This window comes from Cyprinodon tularosa, unplaced genomic scaffold (assembly GCF_016077235.1).
Source record: "Cyprinodon tularosa strain WSP-4 unplaced genomic scaffold, ASM1607723v1 ctg188, whole genome shotgun sequence".
Taxonomy (NCBI): domain Eukaryota; kingdom Metazoa; phylum Chordata; class Actinopteri; order Cyprinodontiformes; family Cyprinodontidae; genus Cyprinodon; species Cyprinodon tularosa.
Genome location: NW_024038663.1, coordinates 805,673 through 823,833, shown reverse-complemented (window position 1 = coordinate 823,833; position 18,161 = coordinate 805,673). Strand labels below are relative to the sequence as shown.

The following is an 18,161-nucleotide window of genomic DNA, read 5'->3' as shown; positions in this document are numbered from 1 at the left end:
ATTCATGATTTGTTATAAACATGTAATACTGTAGGTATTTCCTTGGTTTTAATATCAATAAAACTTTTCTCTATAGTTTTTGTTTTCTGACACACCTGTTCTAGCAAGACAGAAATTGAAATTTTAGCATATCCACTTTAAGCCGTCATAACATTCAGAAATGGCTGTTTTCTTTGGCAAACATCTCAAAACAAATGTAAAAAAAAACATTAAGCAACTGAGGCAGTAAACAGTTTTAGTTATCAGGGGGAATAAAACCTCTAATATCACCCTACCATTTGAGAGGTCTAATTTAGATGTTGTGATCGCTTAGCATATCAAATGCTTGATGAGAAATTAAACTATTAGCTTAGAAAAATTGATAAATCAAAGAAGGGTGTTGAAAGAAATTAAATGGTTAAATGAACCTCTTTGTCTAAAATGTGCAGCTGTTTCATTAAGATGTTTCTAAATTTGGAGAAAAAAAAAGCATAAGCAACAATGATTTATTAATAAGGGTGTCAACATATGCATTTGTCAATATTCTAGCCTCAGAAGAATTATACAAGTATTTCAAAAAATGAGCTCAATGTAAATCACATATATGAAGGTCAGCAGGAAATCAATCCATGGACAGTAATAAATGGTATTGCAGAATATGTCAAAGTTGTCTGTTTGTGTGGATCTTTTAACGCCTGGCTCAGAGCAACACTTTAATGTCATTACCACAGCTCAGCTCGGAGACTCAATGCCTCAGCCTCAGCCATGCTCACGTCTGCAGAAGGAAAGAGAAAAATTCTTTGGGGAAAAAGATCAGAGGCCCTCCATCCTGCCTACTGCCTTCAAAGTTATGGCTAAAAAGCAGCTCAAGAGCAAGTTCAGTAGCTCCGAATTTCAAAACAAAAACAGCAACAAAAAACAGACCAGGTTAGGAACAGAGTTCAAGACCAGTGGATATAATATAAAGAGCCTTGACCTGACCATCCTTCTCTCAATCTACTGTAAAATTGCAAACCTGTGGACAAAACTGTAGAAGAAGGCTACAAATATGTATCTCAATTTGATGTGAGGCAATGAACTCCATCAAACCTAAAAGGCTCAAACTTAAAATCTGACAATTCATACATCAGTTATCACCGGCCAAGTCAAATAGGGTGAATGGTTCTTCCAGGGCAAAGTGATCTCAAGTATTACTTGCTTTAGATTATTGGGGGAATAAAATCTGTTCCTATGTATCTGAAGCAGCTAAAGCAATCAATTGTATCACTGCACTGCATGAAAATGCGCAGAGCGACCATAAAAAGTAGTAAGGTTCCAATGCAGAGAGATAAACACCATCAGTTTAATATGTAGAAAGAGAAAGAGTAGGTTCTGCATTTAAATGCAGGAAGCAGGAAATCTTTATTACTTTCTGTGGAATCTCAGACAAATAGTATTGCATGGAGGAAACATCACAGATGTTTATATTTGGAAGCCAAAAAAACCATAAGGACAAAATTTCATGGAACAGTTAATAATAAACTTACAAGGAATGAAATGTATGTATGGTACTAAGATTGAAGATCTTTTTTTAAGAGGGGGAAAAGATGGTTCAGAGCTGTAGGGATCTAGTTTGATTCATTTAAAAATGAAAAAAGTACTGTTCTGTTTAAGGCTGCTGTAGCTGCAAAGATATTTTTCTGTTACTAGCTAAACTTACATGTATTAGTTATTTAAGTATTTAAGTTTGGGAACTTTCTCATTGAGTAGTACAGTAAATCTTAATGCAAAATTACATTTATTAATTACAAGTGTTCCCTTTCCACAAAATCTTTATTTGAAGATTTTTTTGGTTTACAAATAAGACAATGAGAATGATATCACTGATAGATAAAAATATTTAGCAAAATATTTTTCATTTAACATTATTAATCAAATAATCAAAAAAAAATAATTGACAGATTAATTGATTTGCAAAGTAACCTTTAGTTACAGCCCTATGTGAACTAAAAGTAATTTTTGAGTTTTTGACATTTTGACGAATCTATAAAATTTTTGACAAAACATTTAACACTGTTTCATTGAAATCGCAATCATTTAAAATCCTAAAATGATATCTAGTCACAGAAAATAATTATTGTTTTTTTCAATTTTATTTCTTTACTTGATTGCAACTCTACTTGATGAAATAGTTTTTTTCATATAATGAAATTACAGCACATAATTATGTATCATAACAAAAAGTACTGTTTTTCAAGGCAGCATCTGATATCTATTTAGACCTTCGATTTTTCCTCTGTCTAGTCTGCTCTCTCTGCCAATTCACAAGGGTGGAGTTTCTCAAAAACAGAGCATAAGACATGCAACAGAGACAGACAGCAAAATGGTCTCAAGGCTGTATCTCAAGTGTGTATCACTTGTGTTGAAGCAGACAATCCTCGTTATCGCTGAACAAAAAGAAAGAAATAAGCACCTCACAGAAGAGAGACAGCAGCTGTAATTTATCGAACAACTTCTGAACATGCAAAACACAAACCTGCAGAAACAAGATGCTCTGTCTGAACCCCCCCCCCGCCTTCAGTATTCAAAACCACAAGGTTTTGCACATAAATATGAATAAGCTACAAGGAGCACCAATGACATGTCTAGGCTGAATGAGCTTTATGTATTCCACCCATGAACTGTACCTGCAGAGTTGGGTTTCTTTGCATTTCAGAGGTAATGGGAGAATAACAAGGATGAACAGCATGCAGAGAGATGTTTTAGTTACTTTTATGCAAAGTCTTGTTTTATACTTTGGAGTTCAAGGTTTGGGTAAGTAATATCTATTTAATAAAAATTAGGAGTGCTCTCTTCTCTGATGTATTCAGTGCCATAGAGATTTGATAAAAAAAACACATACAACAAAAACAGTAGTTGAACCTATAAGTGAAGTCAAGAAAAAAATTGTACTTATCCTGCCAGTGCCTCCAGTGATCTCAAGGGAAAATTAAACATGATGTTCACTGTTTCTTTTATAAAAACAAAAATCCAAAAAATGTGCTGTTAGATAAAACACAACTCCTTTCAGAGTTCACACAATTGGTACGCACAGTTAATCCATGTAATTGAATTTCAGTATAAAGACAGCTAATCTGTCAAGATCTTAGAGGTTTATACATCATTAGAGAGCATTCAGCATGATGAGCACCACCAGTACAGATTCACCGCTCTAAGGAAAGGATCTGTTGACAGGACAAGTGTAAAGGCTATGCTCCACAAATCTGAAAGAGTGGCAAGAAGAGCCCTTTACAAAAGAAAGCAAGAAGAGGTCCCACTTTCAGTTGATCACAAATCACTTTGCACACACATTGCAAAACATGTTGAAGGTGTTGTGGTTTTTAGTCTTTCAAATTAGACTCACATCACCATGAACACATTCCCACATTAAAACCTGGATGTAGAAACATTATGCTTGATTATCTTCTTCAGCAGTGATCTGAACTGAGTTAATGTGTAATAATCTCAGAATGTTGGACCCAGAATTCAAGGAGAGACAGTGGGAAAGTTCAAAGTGTTTATTTAAACTAACAGGAGCGCAGGGCTGCTCATCAGCTGCGGGGTGGATCTCTGCAGAGATAGGAGAATACAGGTCAGAGACTGGATGCGGAGCTGAATACGACTTGGAGCAAAGTCACTGACCTGATTCAAAGTTTAGTCCGTTCGCGGAGAACACAGCAGAATCCAGGAGGGAGGTTTGACCGCAGATGCGGCGGGTGACGCCCCCAGAGTTCCTAAAGAGCAAGCGGAGCGGGCGCCAGCTGCCCCCGAGCCGCCACCGAGTCCAGAAGGAAACTCCAAGGCCGAAGTCAGAAGACATTTCCAGGTTCAGAAGCCGGTAGAATCCAAGATCAGATACGACAAACAGAGTAGACAGGGGCAAGGCAAAACTCGAGATCCTCAGGGCAGAAACTGGTCAAAATCAGGAAAACAGACAGACTAAAGATTGCTAGGAAACGTCTCACCAAAACACTCGAATAACCTGGCGCTGATGGGAGGCAAACACACAACCTAAATAGTAGAGGAACAGGTGGAAATGATCGGTGATAATCAGCCGCAGAACCAATTAGACAGCTGAGAAAGGAGCAAAGGAAAAAACCAAAGCATCAGCGCCAAGATCATGGCATAATGTGAACGTAATACCAAATATGAAAGAGTCTTATCCATCCACCCTCTTCCGCTTATCCAGGGTCAGGTCGCGGGGGTAGGAGCTTTAGTAGGGAGGCCTAGACGTTCCTCTCCAGAGCCACTTGGGTCAGTCCCTGCGGGAGAATCCAAAGGCGTTCCCAGGCCAGCTGAGAAACATAGTCCAGCATGTCCTGGGTCTCCCTCTGGGTGTCCTCCCGATGGGACCTGCCTGGAACACCTCATCAGGGAGGCACACAAAAATCTGCCTGTCGATCTCCCATTCCATCTTCCCCTCATTTGTGAAAAAAAAACCCAAGATACTTACACTTCTACACTAGAGGCAGTTCACCCCCCAACCCGGAAAAGGCACTCCACCCTTTTCCAGCTCAAAACCATGGTCTCGGATTTGGAGGCACTGATCCTCATGCCGGCCACTTCACACTCGGCACTCCAGAGAGAGAGCTGTATATCATGCCCTGATGAAGCCAATAGAACCACGTCGTCGTCGAATAGCAGAGAAGCTATCCTAAGGCCACCAAAACGGATCCCCTCAACACCTTGGCTGCACCTAGAAATTCTGTCCATAAAAGTTATGAACAGAATCGATGACAAAGGGCAACCTTGGCGGAGTTCAACTCTCATTGGAAGCGAGTCCGACTTACTGCCAGCAATGTGAACCAGGCTCTGACACTGGTCATACAGAGACCTTACAGCCCTTGTTGAAGGGCCCGGTACTCCCTACTCCCAGAGTACCTCCCACAGGATCCCCTGAGGTACATAGTCGAATGTCTTCTCTAGATCCACAATACACATGTAGATTTGTTGGGCAAACTAACAAGGAGTCTGAAAAGTCATTAAAAAAATTAAAAAGAGGCTACAAAACACTTTAAAACTGAGAAATAAGTTTACTTTTCAGGATTTTGACAACAAAATGGTTTAGATCAATTACTATGTTGATGATAACATATTAAAGCCGAAGTCTAGAACTTTATCAAATGTAATATATGTGTTAAGACTAGAAAAAGAATGTTCAGAGATGCTCACCATCTAATCACACCGTGTTATTATCATTTTATCAAGGCAGGTCTGAAGATGTGTGAAGCTGATAGTAACATTCAAACCCCCTAAAGGGTAACCGTAAAAACACTACAACAGCACAGCTATTACATTTGGTATTAGTGCATCAAGAATTAAAATATTCATTCTGGATGGATTGGCAGATGGCACAGTTGTAAAAAGTAAGGCTGTGGGATTTGTTAACTGTCTGAACTGAACTTGAGCCGCATATTTATTCATTGAGCAATTCTTTAGGCCTTAATTTTCAAAGCTTGAGGTCACAAAGCATTTGTCACAATACAGCATGAGTAGTAAACAATAGCATTTTTTATAAACAGATTGATTTTAGCCATGGAACTTCTGCACAAATAAAGACAAATCTGTTGTGGTAAACCTGGCACAGTGTGTCACTACTTCATCTCTTCAGATTATTTCCTGTCAAGCCTCCAGCAACAGGATACCGTCTCATCTGTCTGCTAGAAAATCCTGTCTTCTGTAAAGGTGGTTTAGGCAAAGCTGATGTCAAATGTGACACCGTCATATCAGCTGTCACTTCTCCCACTTGGCCATGCGTGACCCCAAACATATCATCTCAGAATATTTTGAAGAAATTATTTCCATCAGACTCCCAACAAGACAACACATCCAAGAACTTATAGATGTCATCACTAGGAAGTTTGAAGTTTTCATGTTAGAAACGTGTGTTGGTGTTGAGCTTGACTTGAAATCTCCTTGAAGTCCAGAGTGCGGCTTGGTTATTCGTGTGGGAGCATTTTCTTATATGGGAAAGGGGCTAACATTAGCCTGCCCTGCTATCACTACTCCTGTCTGTACTCTACCAGAAAGGGGGATTCTAATAATCAAGGACTTACCTGCACTACCTGAAGTGCTGCTTCAGCAATTTTTACATATTTTGTATGAAACCAGGAAAAGATGGTAAACAAACATTGGCAAACTGTTGATGTTGCTACGATCAAAATTGTTATGTAAATCTCAGTTTGAAAAAAAGGTTCCAAATGACCTGTTTAATTTTTTTGTTCTACAGTAAATATGTATTTAAACATTACTTCAGAAGGATCGTATGTAATATATGTAGGCTATGGCATCAAGACGAATAAAATAATGCTACATTATAAAATATGTTATATGTTATAAACAAATTTGACTTTACTATCAGCTTGTAATATTTTCACAATGACCTGTAACTATTTTGCACCATGCAGTAAATTGTAACATTGGACTGGTACATGTTTTGTTATACTGACAAGATATAAAGTATCTTACTGCATATAGCACAGAAGGCATAGATTTAAGATTTTTACTTGGCATTAAAAAATGGCTATCCTTAAAGCCAGGAAAGAGGATTCTGTGGTGGAAGATATGTCCAATGGCTTGTGGTGTATCTTTGAATTGTCCTATTGCATTTGTGTCCACTCCTTCACAAAGGTTCTCTACACTGTAAACACCTCCGCTGCAGCAGCAAACAAGCATAGTATTTATTAGTGCTTCGACATAATGGCGGACTGCTAGCCAAGACCAAGAGCATATAAGTTATGCTTGTATGAGTTACACGTAATGAGTTACGTTTGGCGCCTACGCAAGAGCGTATGAGATACGCTTGGAGCCTACATAAATAACGTACTGAGGGCAAGTACGCAAATTGTTTAATTGACAAACAAGTAGCCAATCCACATTCAACAGTAGGCAAAGTAGATTGGCTCATGTTTTGTAGGCCCCAACACAGCCATAGTTTACGGATTTCTTTTTTTTTTTTTTTTTTTTTTTTTTTTGGCGGGGGGGCATAAGTTCAAGAATGCCAACCATCAATGAAGTCATTTTAGATTAATCTGGATACTTAATTTCTTTGAAAATCCTCTTTCAAATCTTTAAAGAAGTGGTATGTATAAAATTCAGTGTCAAATTGACTACAATCATTCTCATTTATCACCTGGTATGGAAGTAACTTTTCTTATCAATAACCGGACCTCTCCATCAACAATCTACTTTTAAACCTAGAGGTACAGTGCAGAACTACTTTGATGCAGCATGTAACTCCTGTTTACTTACTAAGCCAATCAGAATGCAGCATTCGGTATTTTATATTGGTAAAAGAGCAGCCGCCTGCAAGCATGGAAAGTAGCAAGGGAAGCAGGCCATAAATATACTCAACAATACTTAGGACACCTCAGCATTCTTCAAAGGTTTCTGCACAGCAACGTACTGTAGCTTAATCGCAATTACTCACCTTTCTATGTAGTCGTCTCTCTCTTGACTTGGCAACATAAACAACAACAAGCTTTTATTGTTTTGTGTTTAATGGGTTGTTCCAATTTGAAACACTAGGTAGAATTACTATTACTTATTGTCCAGTACATGACATGCTTAATATAGACAACTGTAGAGTAAACGCATAGAACCAGCTAAATCGTGTACATTTGCAGATGCACATCTCACACTGGGCAATGAATAACATCAGAAAGTGACAGTCAGTAGGACACAAACATGAAACAGAATTGGTGTTAGGCGTGGTTAAAGTTTAATGTTATTTGTCTGCTGTGACATCTTGAAGAACGCTTTTGGTTGCATGGCAACTAGAATATAGTCCAGTCCTGCCACAAATACAGGCTCAGTAAGCTAAAACTATTGATTTCAGTGGACAACTCAGCACTTTTACTCAGAGGTCAGATTGAAAAGCCATCACCGAGAAACTGCTGTGTGGCCTGGGGGGTTGAGGCAGGAGCTTTCAGAAAATAAAACTTTAATGAGCGTTTTTATTTTTTTTTTTTAAACCTCAGGTGAGAAATAAATAAATGTCCATTATTCACATTAATTTAAGAGTTAATATCTACAGAGGGGGCTGCATGTTGACCCAGTCTGTAGAAATATTGCCTTGCAGCAAGAAAGTAATGGATTTGATTCTTGACCAAAATAATCTTTCTGCATGAACTTTGCTTATTCTCCATGTGCATGTGTGAGTTCTCTTTGTATACTGCAGCTATTAGTCCAAAAACATGACTATTATGTTATTTGGTGTCTATAATAGGTATGAGTGTTTGTGCCTCTGTGTTACCCTGCTATGTCAAGGGTGTATACACTTAAAACATTATGCAACTGTTTTTGGCATCTAGTAAACCATATTTAGTTGAGTATCATTTTTTTCATGTCCTACCCTGCTAACATAAAACAATTATGTTAAAATTACTTAATTTTATTTAGAATAAAAAAAATGGTGGCATTATTTTTTTCAGTGTACCCCTTAGACTGCTGGAGATGGAAACCAGCCCCCCCCCCCCAACCCCCCCACAGCTTCAGGGAGATTTTGCAACTAAGCTGTACAGTAAGAGATCTACGTTCAGTACAGGAGGGTTCAGGGGTACTTGTTTAGGCGTTTTGTCTCTATTTAAGACAAATGACACAGTCATTATGATCGACTCTTCATTATGACAGGATTACACACAAAAAAAGGGAAAAGAATTTTAAGAGAAGCTTATTTATTTCAGTACATTAAAGGTATTTGGAGAAATGTACTGGCAGCAAATTCACAGGGCTTTCATAAACTGGCCCCTCATGCTGACTGTTATAAAAGCAAGCAATTACTGACATGGATCATAAAACACTCCTATGCTGTGCCAGTCAAATTAGGTTGGAGCTTTAATCATCACAGCCACAATGATTTTAGACTGAAAGATTAAAATGTGGACAATAAAAGCTTGAACACCTTCTCTGAAATCCCAAATAAATTAACCGCTGGTCATTGCGAAGCATTGCTGTTTTTTCTGAGGAACAAAATCTGAGCAAAATATGAGAATAATATCTTGATCTGTATTTGATGGATAATGGGAACCAGCAAACAGTATTGCTGGAAACGTGTAAACAGCTCTCCCTGTCTTAACACGAAGCAAATAAATGAGCATCTAAATGTTAGACAGCTCATTTTTAGGCAGGTTGCATTTCTCAAGCTCAGTCTTCAAAACACATATGTGACCCTTGACCAAAGTGAGGAGAAGGAAAAGATCCAGACAGATTAAGGCAAGTTGGTTGAAATGCAGCTCATGCTTCTTCTAATATAGAATTGCTATTTTTTTCTTTTTCTACTTTTATCTCTACTTTACCATCTGGGTATTTCTGTCTGCCAGTGCAGTTTGTTTTATATTTAAACTCAGAGCTGTTCATTCATACATTCCTTTCACAAGCCTAGTCTATACAATCACACATACATCAGTTTGGAGTAAAGAGTTAACCTGTTAACATATTACATACAGGTACTGTATTCTGACCCTTTAAAAGGTAAAAAAGAGAAATCTCTCAATGTTAAAAATCTCTTACTTGTAGATACAGTTGAGGTCTATGCTATTGTAGAAAGAAATTGAACTTGTAAATAAGTCTTGTACACTTAAATCTGGATTAACAGCCGAATGACTGCAGGTTTCAAAGTATGGGTATGTTAAGTGCCCTAGTTTACATAAAGGAGGATGAAAAAAGTGCAAAAGACGACTTCTAATGGGTATTTAAACATAAAAAGTGTATCACCATATATTAAGAACACAATGCTACAATGGTTAAAAACAGCACACCAAAATTGCAAAGTATACCATTATAGAAAAAGAAAGAACAATTCCTTCTAGTGGCAACCGGAAGTCACCAAATTACTTCCATAAATCATCTATATTCAGCTTTCCTGAAACACTTTAGACATATTTAAGTTATTTTCTATTACATAATTTTATTTCAATGTATGTGTATTTGGAATGACTTAAAAAAACCTGATAATTCAAGTAATTCAATAATATCAAGTGATACAAAAAGATGAAAATACTTTTTTTGAAGGTTCAGTTAAATCAGATAAATCAATAAAATAAAGAAACATTTCTGGTGGTTACTCAAAGTTTCCAATCCTTGTAACTGGATTCAAATGGATTGTAAAATCTAACGTTCTACTTCAGAAAAGCTGAAAGCAGGAAAGCAGCCTGCAACGTGCAAAAATAAGTCTCCAAATACCTTTAAAATGCCATTCCCAGGACCTAAAGGTGGCTTTTATTGTTGTTAAGAACTTGTGAATGCCTGTAAATTTAGTAAGATGATGCCAGATGCACAGTATATGGAGAATATTATTTCCAAAGTTTTACAAAGACAACAGAGACATCGAGCGAGACTTTGGAGCAAAGTCCTTTAGACTGATAAATCTGAACATTGGACACCGGAACAGAGAAGATGCTTGACACAAGTCAATTAAAGAGGCATTACGGAGTTTTCTAATGATACTGCCAACTGTGGCCACAACACAGAACTGCAGCAGTATTCTGCTTGTTGTCATAGTTTGTGCTCGTACTTAACAATATTGTTTTTTTTTCACCTTACATGAAGCTGCTATAGTTGTCTCAGTTAAGCTGGGTGCCAGGCGCTTCTGAGCATGTACAAGATCTATCTTGTATATAATGTTTTGATTGTTTTCTAGGTCCGAGGCATTTAACGTGTGCACGCTTGACGTCACATGTGCTGAACAGCTCAGGAACTTTATACCCGAAGTAAATAAAAAAAAAAGGCTACAGGCTTGTACAGTAGATGCATTGGTGCTGAACTACTGAGGTGTCAGTCTGCACATCAAACGATGTGTTAGTCATAAAAGGTAAAATAAAAAGGCTATTTTAAAGATTTAGATAGAGTAAAAACTTACAAAGTGTCTCTTTAGGAAATTAAATTAGTATTACATGAAAAATACCTCGAACATTGCTCGTGGATCGAAGTGTCATCACCATCACAGATGTCTCTATGAATTCATGCATTATTGTGCATGAATTCATGGTGAACTATTGTTCATTAGATGATGCTAGAGAAAAATCTAAGACCTTCTGCACAAAGCTTAAAGTAGAATTCGGCTCTGCAACATAACAATGTCCCACATCAGACTATTAACATTTATGATGGACTGCAGAAATGAAGAAAATGCTCAAAAAGCATTACAGTACGAGGTGTCGGGGACACCTTGTGCACAACAACTATTTGCAACAAGTCAGCAGAAAAACAAAAAACATGGTAAAAACAAGCATGGAAGCTCAAAAACATTAAAAAAGATCCCGAGCTCTGGGTCTTGTGACATTTAGGCAATTACATCCCAAATGTTATTTTCCAGAAAAGAAAAAAAACAAAGAAAACAGAGGAGCATTTAATTTTGTACCCACTTCCAGTGCAGTAACAGAGACTAGCAAGTCTCCTGTACATTACAAATTAAGCCGTTGGTCATGCTCCAAGAAAACTAAATACCTGCATGCCTTTTACTTTGGGCTCAATACCCCTGCTCTTTCATTTTATGCTGCCTTAGCCCATGATGTTTTTGGAGGTGGACCAGTGGTTGATCAGGGAGGAAAATGTGCTTTTGTCTCTCATTTACCACTGAGCAAAGCTTTTAAGTCTACGCATCCAGTTAGCAGCATAACTATACAGCATGAGACAGCTAGTGGGAACTACATTCAGCATTAAACCTTGCTGCAAACCCCTTTTCTAAGTACTTAGAAAGGGAAAGCAAACATTTTTCTATTTTTAAACCATATCATTAATTCAGCTATGACCTACAGCTGACATGAGAATGACACTTCCACTCAAAACCTTGAAAATTTTACAATAATTCTAAAACATTTCTGACTTTCAACAGAGAACAAAACAGTGATAATAAACTGTTTGAATTTGAAGAATACTCACATGCAAACTGAAGTAGAGCCTCTCGACTGAGGATGATTCCATAGCTATTCTCAGCTTGACACTGATACTTCCCGTAGTCATTAATCTCACTTGCATTTGTAATAATGAGATCTCCATCTATGAAGGTGTAGCGATAGTCTGTCTTTGAATCTACTTCTGTCCCATTGATGTACCAGCTGAAAAACATAAGAGGGAAATTTGAAGATGTTTTAATGAGGGCAAACGTAACTAGAAAAAGCTGTTTCGGAGAAACATCAAAGTGGGAATGCTTTTGCTGAATGAAAAAAGCTGAAATTACCTGAAGAACATATGAAAATGTGATAGGAAGTCATCAGAAACTTCAAACTGCAGAAAACAATTGAATCATCTGAAGATTTTGTAGGGTAGAATCATTTGGCAGTAAAATGGCAGAAACAAACTCATCTTAAAAGCTGCACAGCCAAACCATACATGATATCAAAAAATGTCTTGAATGTGGGCACTAGAAGGGTCTTAATATAATGTCTCCCAAGTTTCTAGAAAAATGTATAAAGAAATTTTGAAGGGGGGTTTACCTACTTTCCAGAAACATGTCAGGCGTGTTATGAATTAGCAGCAAACAGAAAAGCTTAATTCCTGTCCAGAAACAGAGCAGAATGAAGCCAAAGTTCACAACATAGGCTGAAAAGTATGAAATTAGCTGAAGTAGAAAAGAAATTACAAAGAAAAACTTTAATCTTATCTGGTTGAAGAAAAAATTAGTAGCTTAAGGATGGGAAGTAAAATGTTGAGGACGATGGTATTGAATAAGTATTAACATTTTGAAATCATATGTGGAAATGTCAAGACTTGGCAAAACAATTGGAAAATTATTTAAAATGTGTCGGTTGATCAGCATAAAGAAAACAGTGTCATCCTTAGAGGATTGAAAATCTACAAACCTATGTGCAAGACTGACCATGAGAAGCAGAGGAAGGACAGAGAGAGAAGCTTATAGAAAGAGAGCTAATACCACTTAAGGAGCTGAATTTATAAAAAAATTTAACCTGCATGTTACGAGCCGCTGTGGTAATGAAAGCACCGTTGGCAGGCTTAGGCTGCATGTTACGAGGTTAGCAGATGCTTTATTACAGTGTAAATCTTAGAACCTGATTAAGAAATATGCACTGAGGTGTGTGGTCAACAGGCCTTGGTAGTGTAATTTGAAGAAATTGGTTGAGTTTGGGTCATAGCTACGAGCCATACGGCACAATGAATGAGTGTATGTAAGGAAGAGGCTTTTATTTTGTAGAGTCCCTTTAGTCTTATTTTGAAAGTCTATCATGGATGTGTGTCAAGGGAAGGGTCATGCCCAGCAGTGATATAGAATCCATTTCTAAATATGAAATCACTGGTTTTCCATGTTATTGGGTGAATAGATGCTGTATTAGAGCGTAAATGGGAGACTTTTATTGTGAAATTCACTCTGGGGTATGTTTTGAAAAGGTCCCTAGAGTCTAATAGAAACAAGCTGGTAGAGTTTGGGTCATAATGCTGAGCCATTTGCATCAATTAATACACAAGTATAATATAGAGGCTTTTATTTTGTAGGGTCACTGGAGTCTTATTTTGAAAGTCTAGCAGGGTTGTGTGTTGAGAAAAGGGTCAGACCCAGCAGTGATACTTGATGACTTTCCAATCGTTAAATCACTCTTTCCCCTGTTATTAGGGCAGTAGATGAAGTGGCAATGGGAGGCTTTTATTTTGAAATTTGCTGTGGGGTGTGTTTTGAAAACCCCCTAGAGTCTCATTTTTAAAAAAGTGGTTGAGTTTGGGTCATAATGTTGAGCCATATGCTGGGAAAAAAATATGAGTTTAATGTAGGGGCTTTTATTTTGAAGGGTCCCCGGAGTCTTATTTTGAAAGTCTATCAGGGTTGCGTGTGAAGGGAAGGGTCATGGCCAGTAGTCATATTGTATCCACTTCCTAATGTTAAATCAGTGTTGTCTCCCTCCATTAGATTAAAATGTGCTGTTTAAAGTGGTGGAGGTAAAATCTCTTTGAAGCACGGTTACCTTGACGACGTTAACGAGCCTGTCAGTGACAGAGAGACATGCGCTTCACTTTCGTTCCTTAGTTCTCAGGCTTTTTTGAATGGGATTATCAGCTCCGAACAAACAAGTGCTGAAGACAAACCGTAAATGGTATCTAAAAAATTCTTTCAGTCTAAGCGAGAGCTATCCTTTGTCTCCAATTGGGGTAACTTTCATGGCTGTAGCTCATTCACAGCCTTAATGGGAAGGAGGAATAAAAAGGTTTGAGAAATCCTGCTGGTCTCATTGAATAACATGCAGCACAATGGTAGAGCAGAACTCTCAAAAGCAAAACTTTCCCTCCGAACAAACGAGCGGTGAGCCAAAACCGTATTAGGTATTCAAAAAATTCTTTCACCGTGAGCGTCAGCCATCTTTGGACTACAACTGGTGTAACTTTCATATTTCTACAATATTTCGTCTAGGCGTGGTGACGATGTAAAAAAGTGTATAATTGTCAAAATCTTGATTTTGGGGTTCGGACAGATTTGTTACCCCCGAACAAACCTTTTTCCTAGCTAAACGATAAAAGATATCGACACACTTCCTTCAATGTGAGTGCTAGGAAGGTCTGAGGAACAACTTCACCAAGGCTCATGTTGCTACGTCGAACGGTTCCCGAATGGGAGCGATACGAAAAAGTCTGTTTTTTTGAATTTTCAGTTCGGATTTTCAGAGAGCTCTCATTGGATTTCTATTGGGGAAGTGTGGACTTCTTCGTGGTCTGGGCCAAACTGTCGGAAAACCGTAAATGCCACACAAATGAGGGTTACATTTCCTGAATCCTGACAAAAATCCCTACGTTTTGATGTAAAATTTATTTCAATAGAGTGAAAAATGAGGGAGTGAGAAGAATTTGTTCGGAAAAACCAGAACAGCTCAAAAGCTAGAGCACGCACTCTAGCAGTTGAAGAATTCCGTCCATAGACTTCCATTATAAATCTGAAAATCGTTAAAATTTCTTTAAAAGTTTGAAGCTTCACTGAAGCAAAACTGTAAAAGTTAGCAAAAAGCCGAGTTAAACAGTAATAGCAGAAAGATACGGAAACATTTTAAAAGTTGAATGGTGTTTCTAGCTGAAAGTATGCTGAAGTAGTTAAAGGTCAAAGATGCTGAAGTTTTAGCTGAATTTTGCTTAAATCTGAGAATTCTACATGCATTTCAATGGGGCCAAAAATCGCAGAAAAAGCTGAATATCGCGAAAACTACAAGAAATATCTTTACCAAAAGATATAGCAGAATTCTCCTGAACAAGCTGAACGTTTTGATACCAAATTTGTTTAAATCGGCTGAAAACTGTTGAACTAGTTAAACGACCAAAAACGTACGGAATAATAATAATAACTAGAAAAAGCTGTTTCGGAGAAACATCAAAGTGGGAATGCTTTTGCTGAATGAAAAAAGCTGAAATTACCTGCATAACATATGAAAATGTGATAGGAAGTCATCAGAAACTTCAAACTGCAGAAAACAATTGAATCATCTGAAGATTTTGTAGGGTAGAATCATTTGGCAGTAAAATGGCAGAAACAAACTCATCTTAAAAGCTGCACAGCCAAACCATACATGATATCAAAAAATGTCTTGAATATGGGCACTAGAAGGGTCTTAATATAATGTCTCCCAAGTTTCTAGAAAAATGTATAAAGAAATTTTGAAGGGGGGTTTACCTACTTTCCAGAAACATGTCAGGCGTGTTATGAATTAGCAGCAAACAGAAAAGCTTAATTCCTGTCCAGAAACAGAGCAGAATGAAGCCAAAGTTCACAATATAGGCTGAAAAGTATGAAATTAGCTGAAGTAGAAAAGAAATTACAAAGAAAAACTTTAATCTTATCTGGTTGAAGAAAAAATTAGTAGCTTAAGGATGGGAAGTAAAATGTTGAGGACGATGGTATTGAATAAGTATTAACATTTTAAAATCATATGTGGAAATGTCAAGACTTGGCAAAACAATTGGAAAATTATTTAAAATGTGTCGGTTGATCAGCATAAAGAAAACAGTGTCATCCTTAGAGGATTGAAAATCTACAAACCAATGTGCAAGACTGACCATGAGAAGCAGAGGAAGGACAGAGAGAGAAACCTATAGAAAGAGAGCTAATACCACTTAAGGAGCTGAATTTATAAAAAAAATTGAACCTGCATGTTATGAGCCGCTGTGGTAATGAAAGCACCGTTGGCAGGCTTAGGCTGCATGTTACAAGGTTAGCAGATGCTTTATTACAGTGTAAATCTTAGAACCTGATTAAGAAATATGCACTGAGGTGTGTGGTCAACAGGCCTTGGTAGTGTAATTTGAAGAAATTGGTTGACTTTGGGTAATAGCTACAAGCCATACGACACAATGAATGAGTGTGCGTAAGGAAGAGGCTTTTATTTTGTAGGTTCCCTTTAGTCTTATTTTGAAAGTCTATCATGGATGTGTGTCAAGGGAAGGGTCATGCCCAGCAGTGATATAGAATCCATTTCTAAATATGAAATCACTGGTTTTCCATGTTATTGGGTGAATAGGTGCTGCATTAGAGCGTAAATGGGAGACTTTTATTGTGAAATTTGCTCTGGGGTATGTTTTGAAAAGGTCCCTAGAGTCTAATAGAAACAAGCTGGTAGAGTTTGGGTCATAATGCTGAGCCATTTGCATCAATTAATACACAAGTATAATATAGAGGCTTTTATTTTGTAGGGTCACTGGAGTCTTATTTTGAAAGTCTAGCATGGTTGTGTGTTGAGTAAAGTGGTCAGACCCAGCAGTGATATTTGATGACTTTCAAATCCTTAAATCACTCTTTTCCCCTGTTATTAGGGCAGTAGATGAAGCAGCAATGGGAGGCTTTTATTTTGAAATTTGCTGTGGGGTGTGTTTTGAAAACCCCCCTAGAGTCTAATTTTAAAAAAGTGGTTGAGTTCGGATCATAGCTACGAGCCATACGGCACAATGAATGAGTGTATGTAAGGAAGAGGCTTTTATTTTGTAGAGTCCCTTTAGTCTTATTTCGAAAGTCTATCATGGATATGTGTCAAGGGAAGGGTCATGCCCAGCAGTGATATAGAATCCATTTCTAAATATGAAATCACTGGTTTTCCATGTTATTGGGTGAATAGATGCTGTATTAGAGCGTAAATGGGAGACTTTTATTGTGAAATTTGCTCTGGGGTATGTTTTGAAAAGGTCCCTAGAGTCTAATAGAAACAAGCTGGTAGAGTTTGGGTCATAATGCTGATCCATTTGCATCAATTAATACGCGTGTATAATATAGAGGCTTTTATTTTGTAGGGTCACTGGAGTCTTATTTTGAAAGTCTAGTAGTAGTGTGTTGAGAAAAGGGTCAGACCCAGCAGTGATACTTGATGACTTTCCAATCATTAAATCACTCTTTCCCCTGTTATTAGGGCAGTAGATGAAGTGGCAATGGGAGGCTTTTATTTTGAAATTTGCTGTGGGTTGTGTTTTGAAAAACCCCTAGAATCTCATTTTTAAAAAAGTGGTTGAGTTTGGGTCATAATGTTGAGCCATATGCTGGGAAAAAAATATGAGTTTAATGTAGGGGCTTTTATTTTGAAGGGTCCCCGGAATCTTATTTTGAAAGTCTATCAGGGTTGCGTCTGAAGGGAAGGGTCATGGCCAGTAGTCATATTGTATCCATTTCCAAATGTTAAATCAGTGTTGTCTCCCTCCATTAGATTAAAATGTGCTGTTTAAAGTGGTGGAGGTAAAATCCCTTTGAAGCTCAGTTACCTTGACAACGCTTAACGAGCCTGTCAGTGAAAGCCTGTCATTCCTTTCCTCTCAGGCTTTTTTGAATGGGAATATCAGCTCCGAACAAACGAGTGCTGAAGACAAACCGTAAATGGGATCCAAAAAATTCTTTCAGTCTAAGCGACAGCTATCCTTTGTCTCCAATTGGGGTAACTTTCATGGATGTAGCTCATTCACAGCCTTAATGGGAAGGAGAAGCATAAAGGTTTATAAATCCTGCTGGTCTCATTAAATAACATGCAGCTCAATGGTAGAGCAGAAGTCTCAAAAGCAAAACTTTCCCTCCGAACAAACGAGCGGTAAGCCAAAACCGTAAAAGGTATTCAAAAAATTCTTTCACCGTGAGCGTCAGCCATCTTTGGACTACAACTGGTGTAACTTTCATATTTCTACAATATTTCGTCTAGGCGTGGTGACGATGTAAAAAAGTGTATAATTGTCAAAATCTTGATTTTGGGGTTCGGACAGATTTG

At 37.6% G+C, this 18,161-nt stretch overlaps 1 protein-coding gene across 2 annotated transcripts in view; it reads right to left on the bottom strand.

The window, feature by feature from the left end:
* Window positions 1-18,161, bottom strand: part of cntn5 (contactin 5) — a 225,097-nt gene that overhangs the window by 104,351 nt on the left and 102,585 nt on the right. For both annotated transcript variants that reach the window (XM_038282848.1, XM_038282849.1), the window contains exon 5: window positions 11,878-12,053. In XM_038282848.1, coding sequence (XP_038138776.1) covers window positions 11,878-12,053 — 176 coding nt within the window. The remainder of the gene's footprint in view (window positions 1-11,877; window positions 12,054-18,161) is intronic.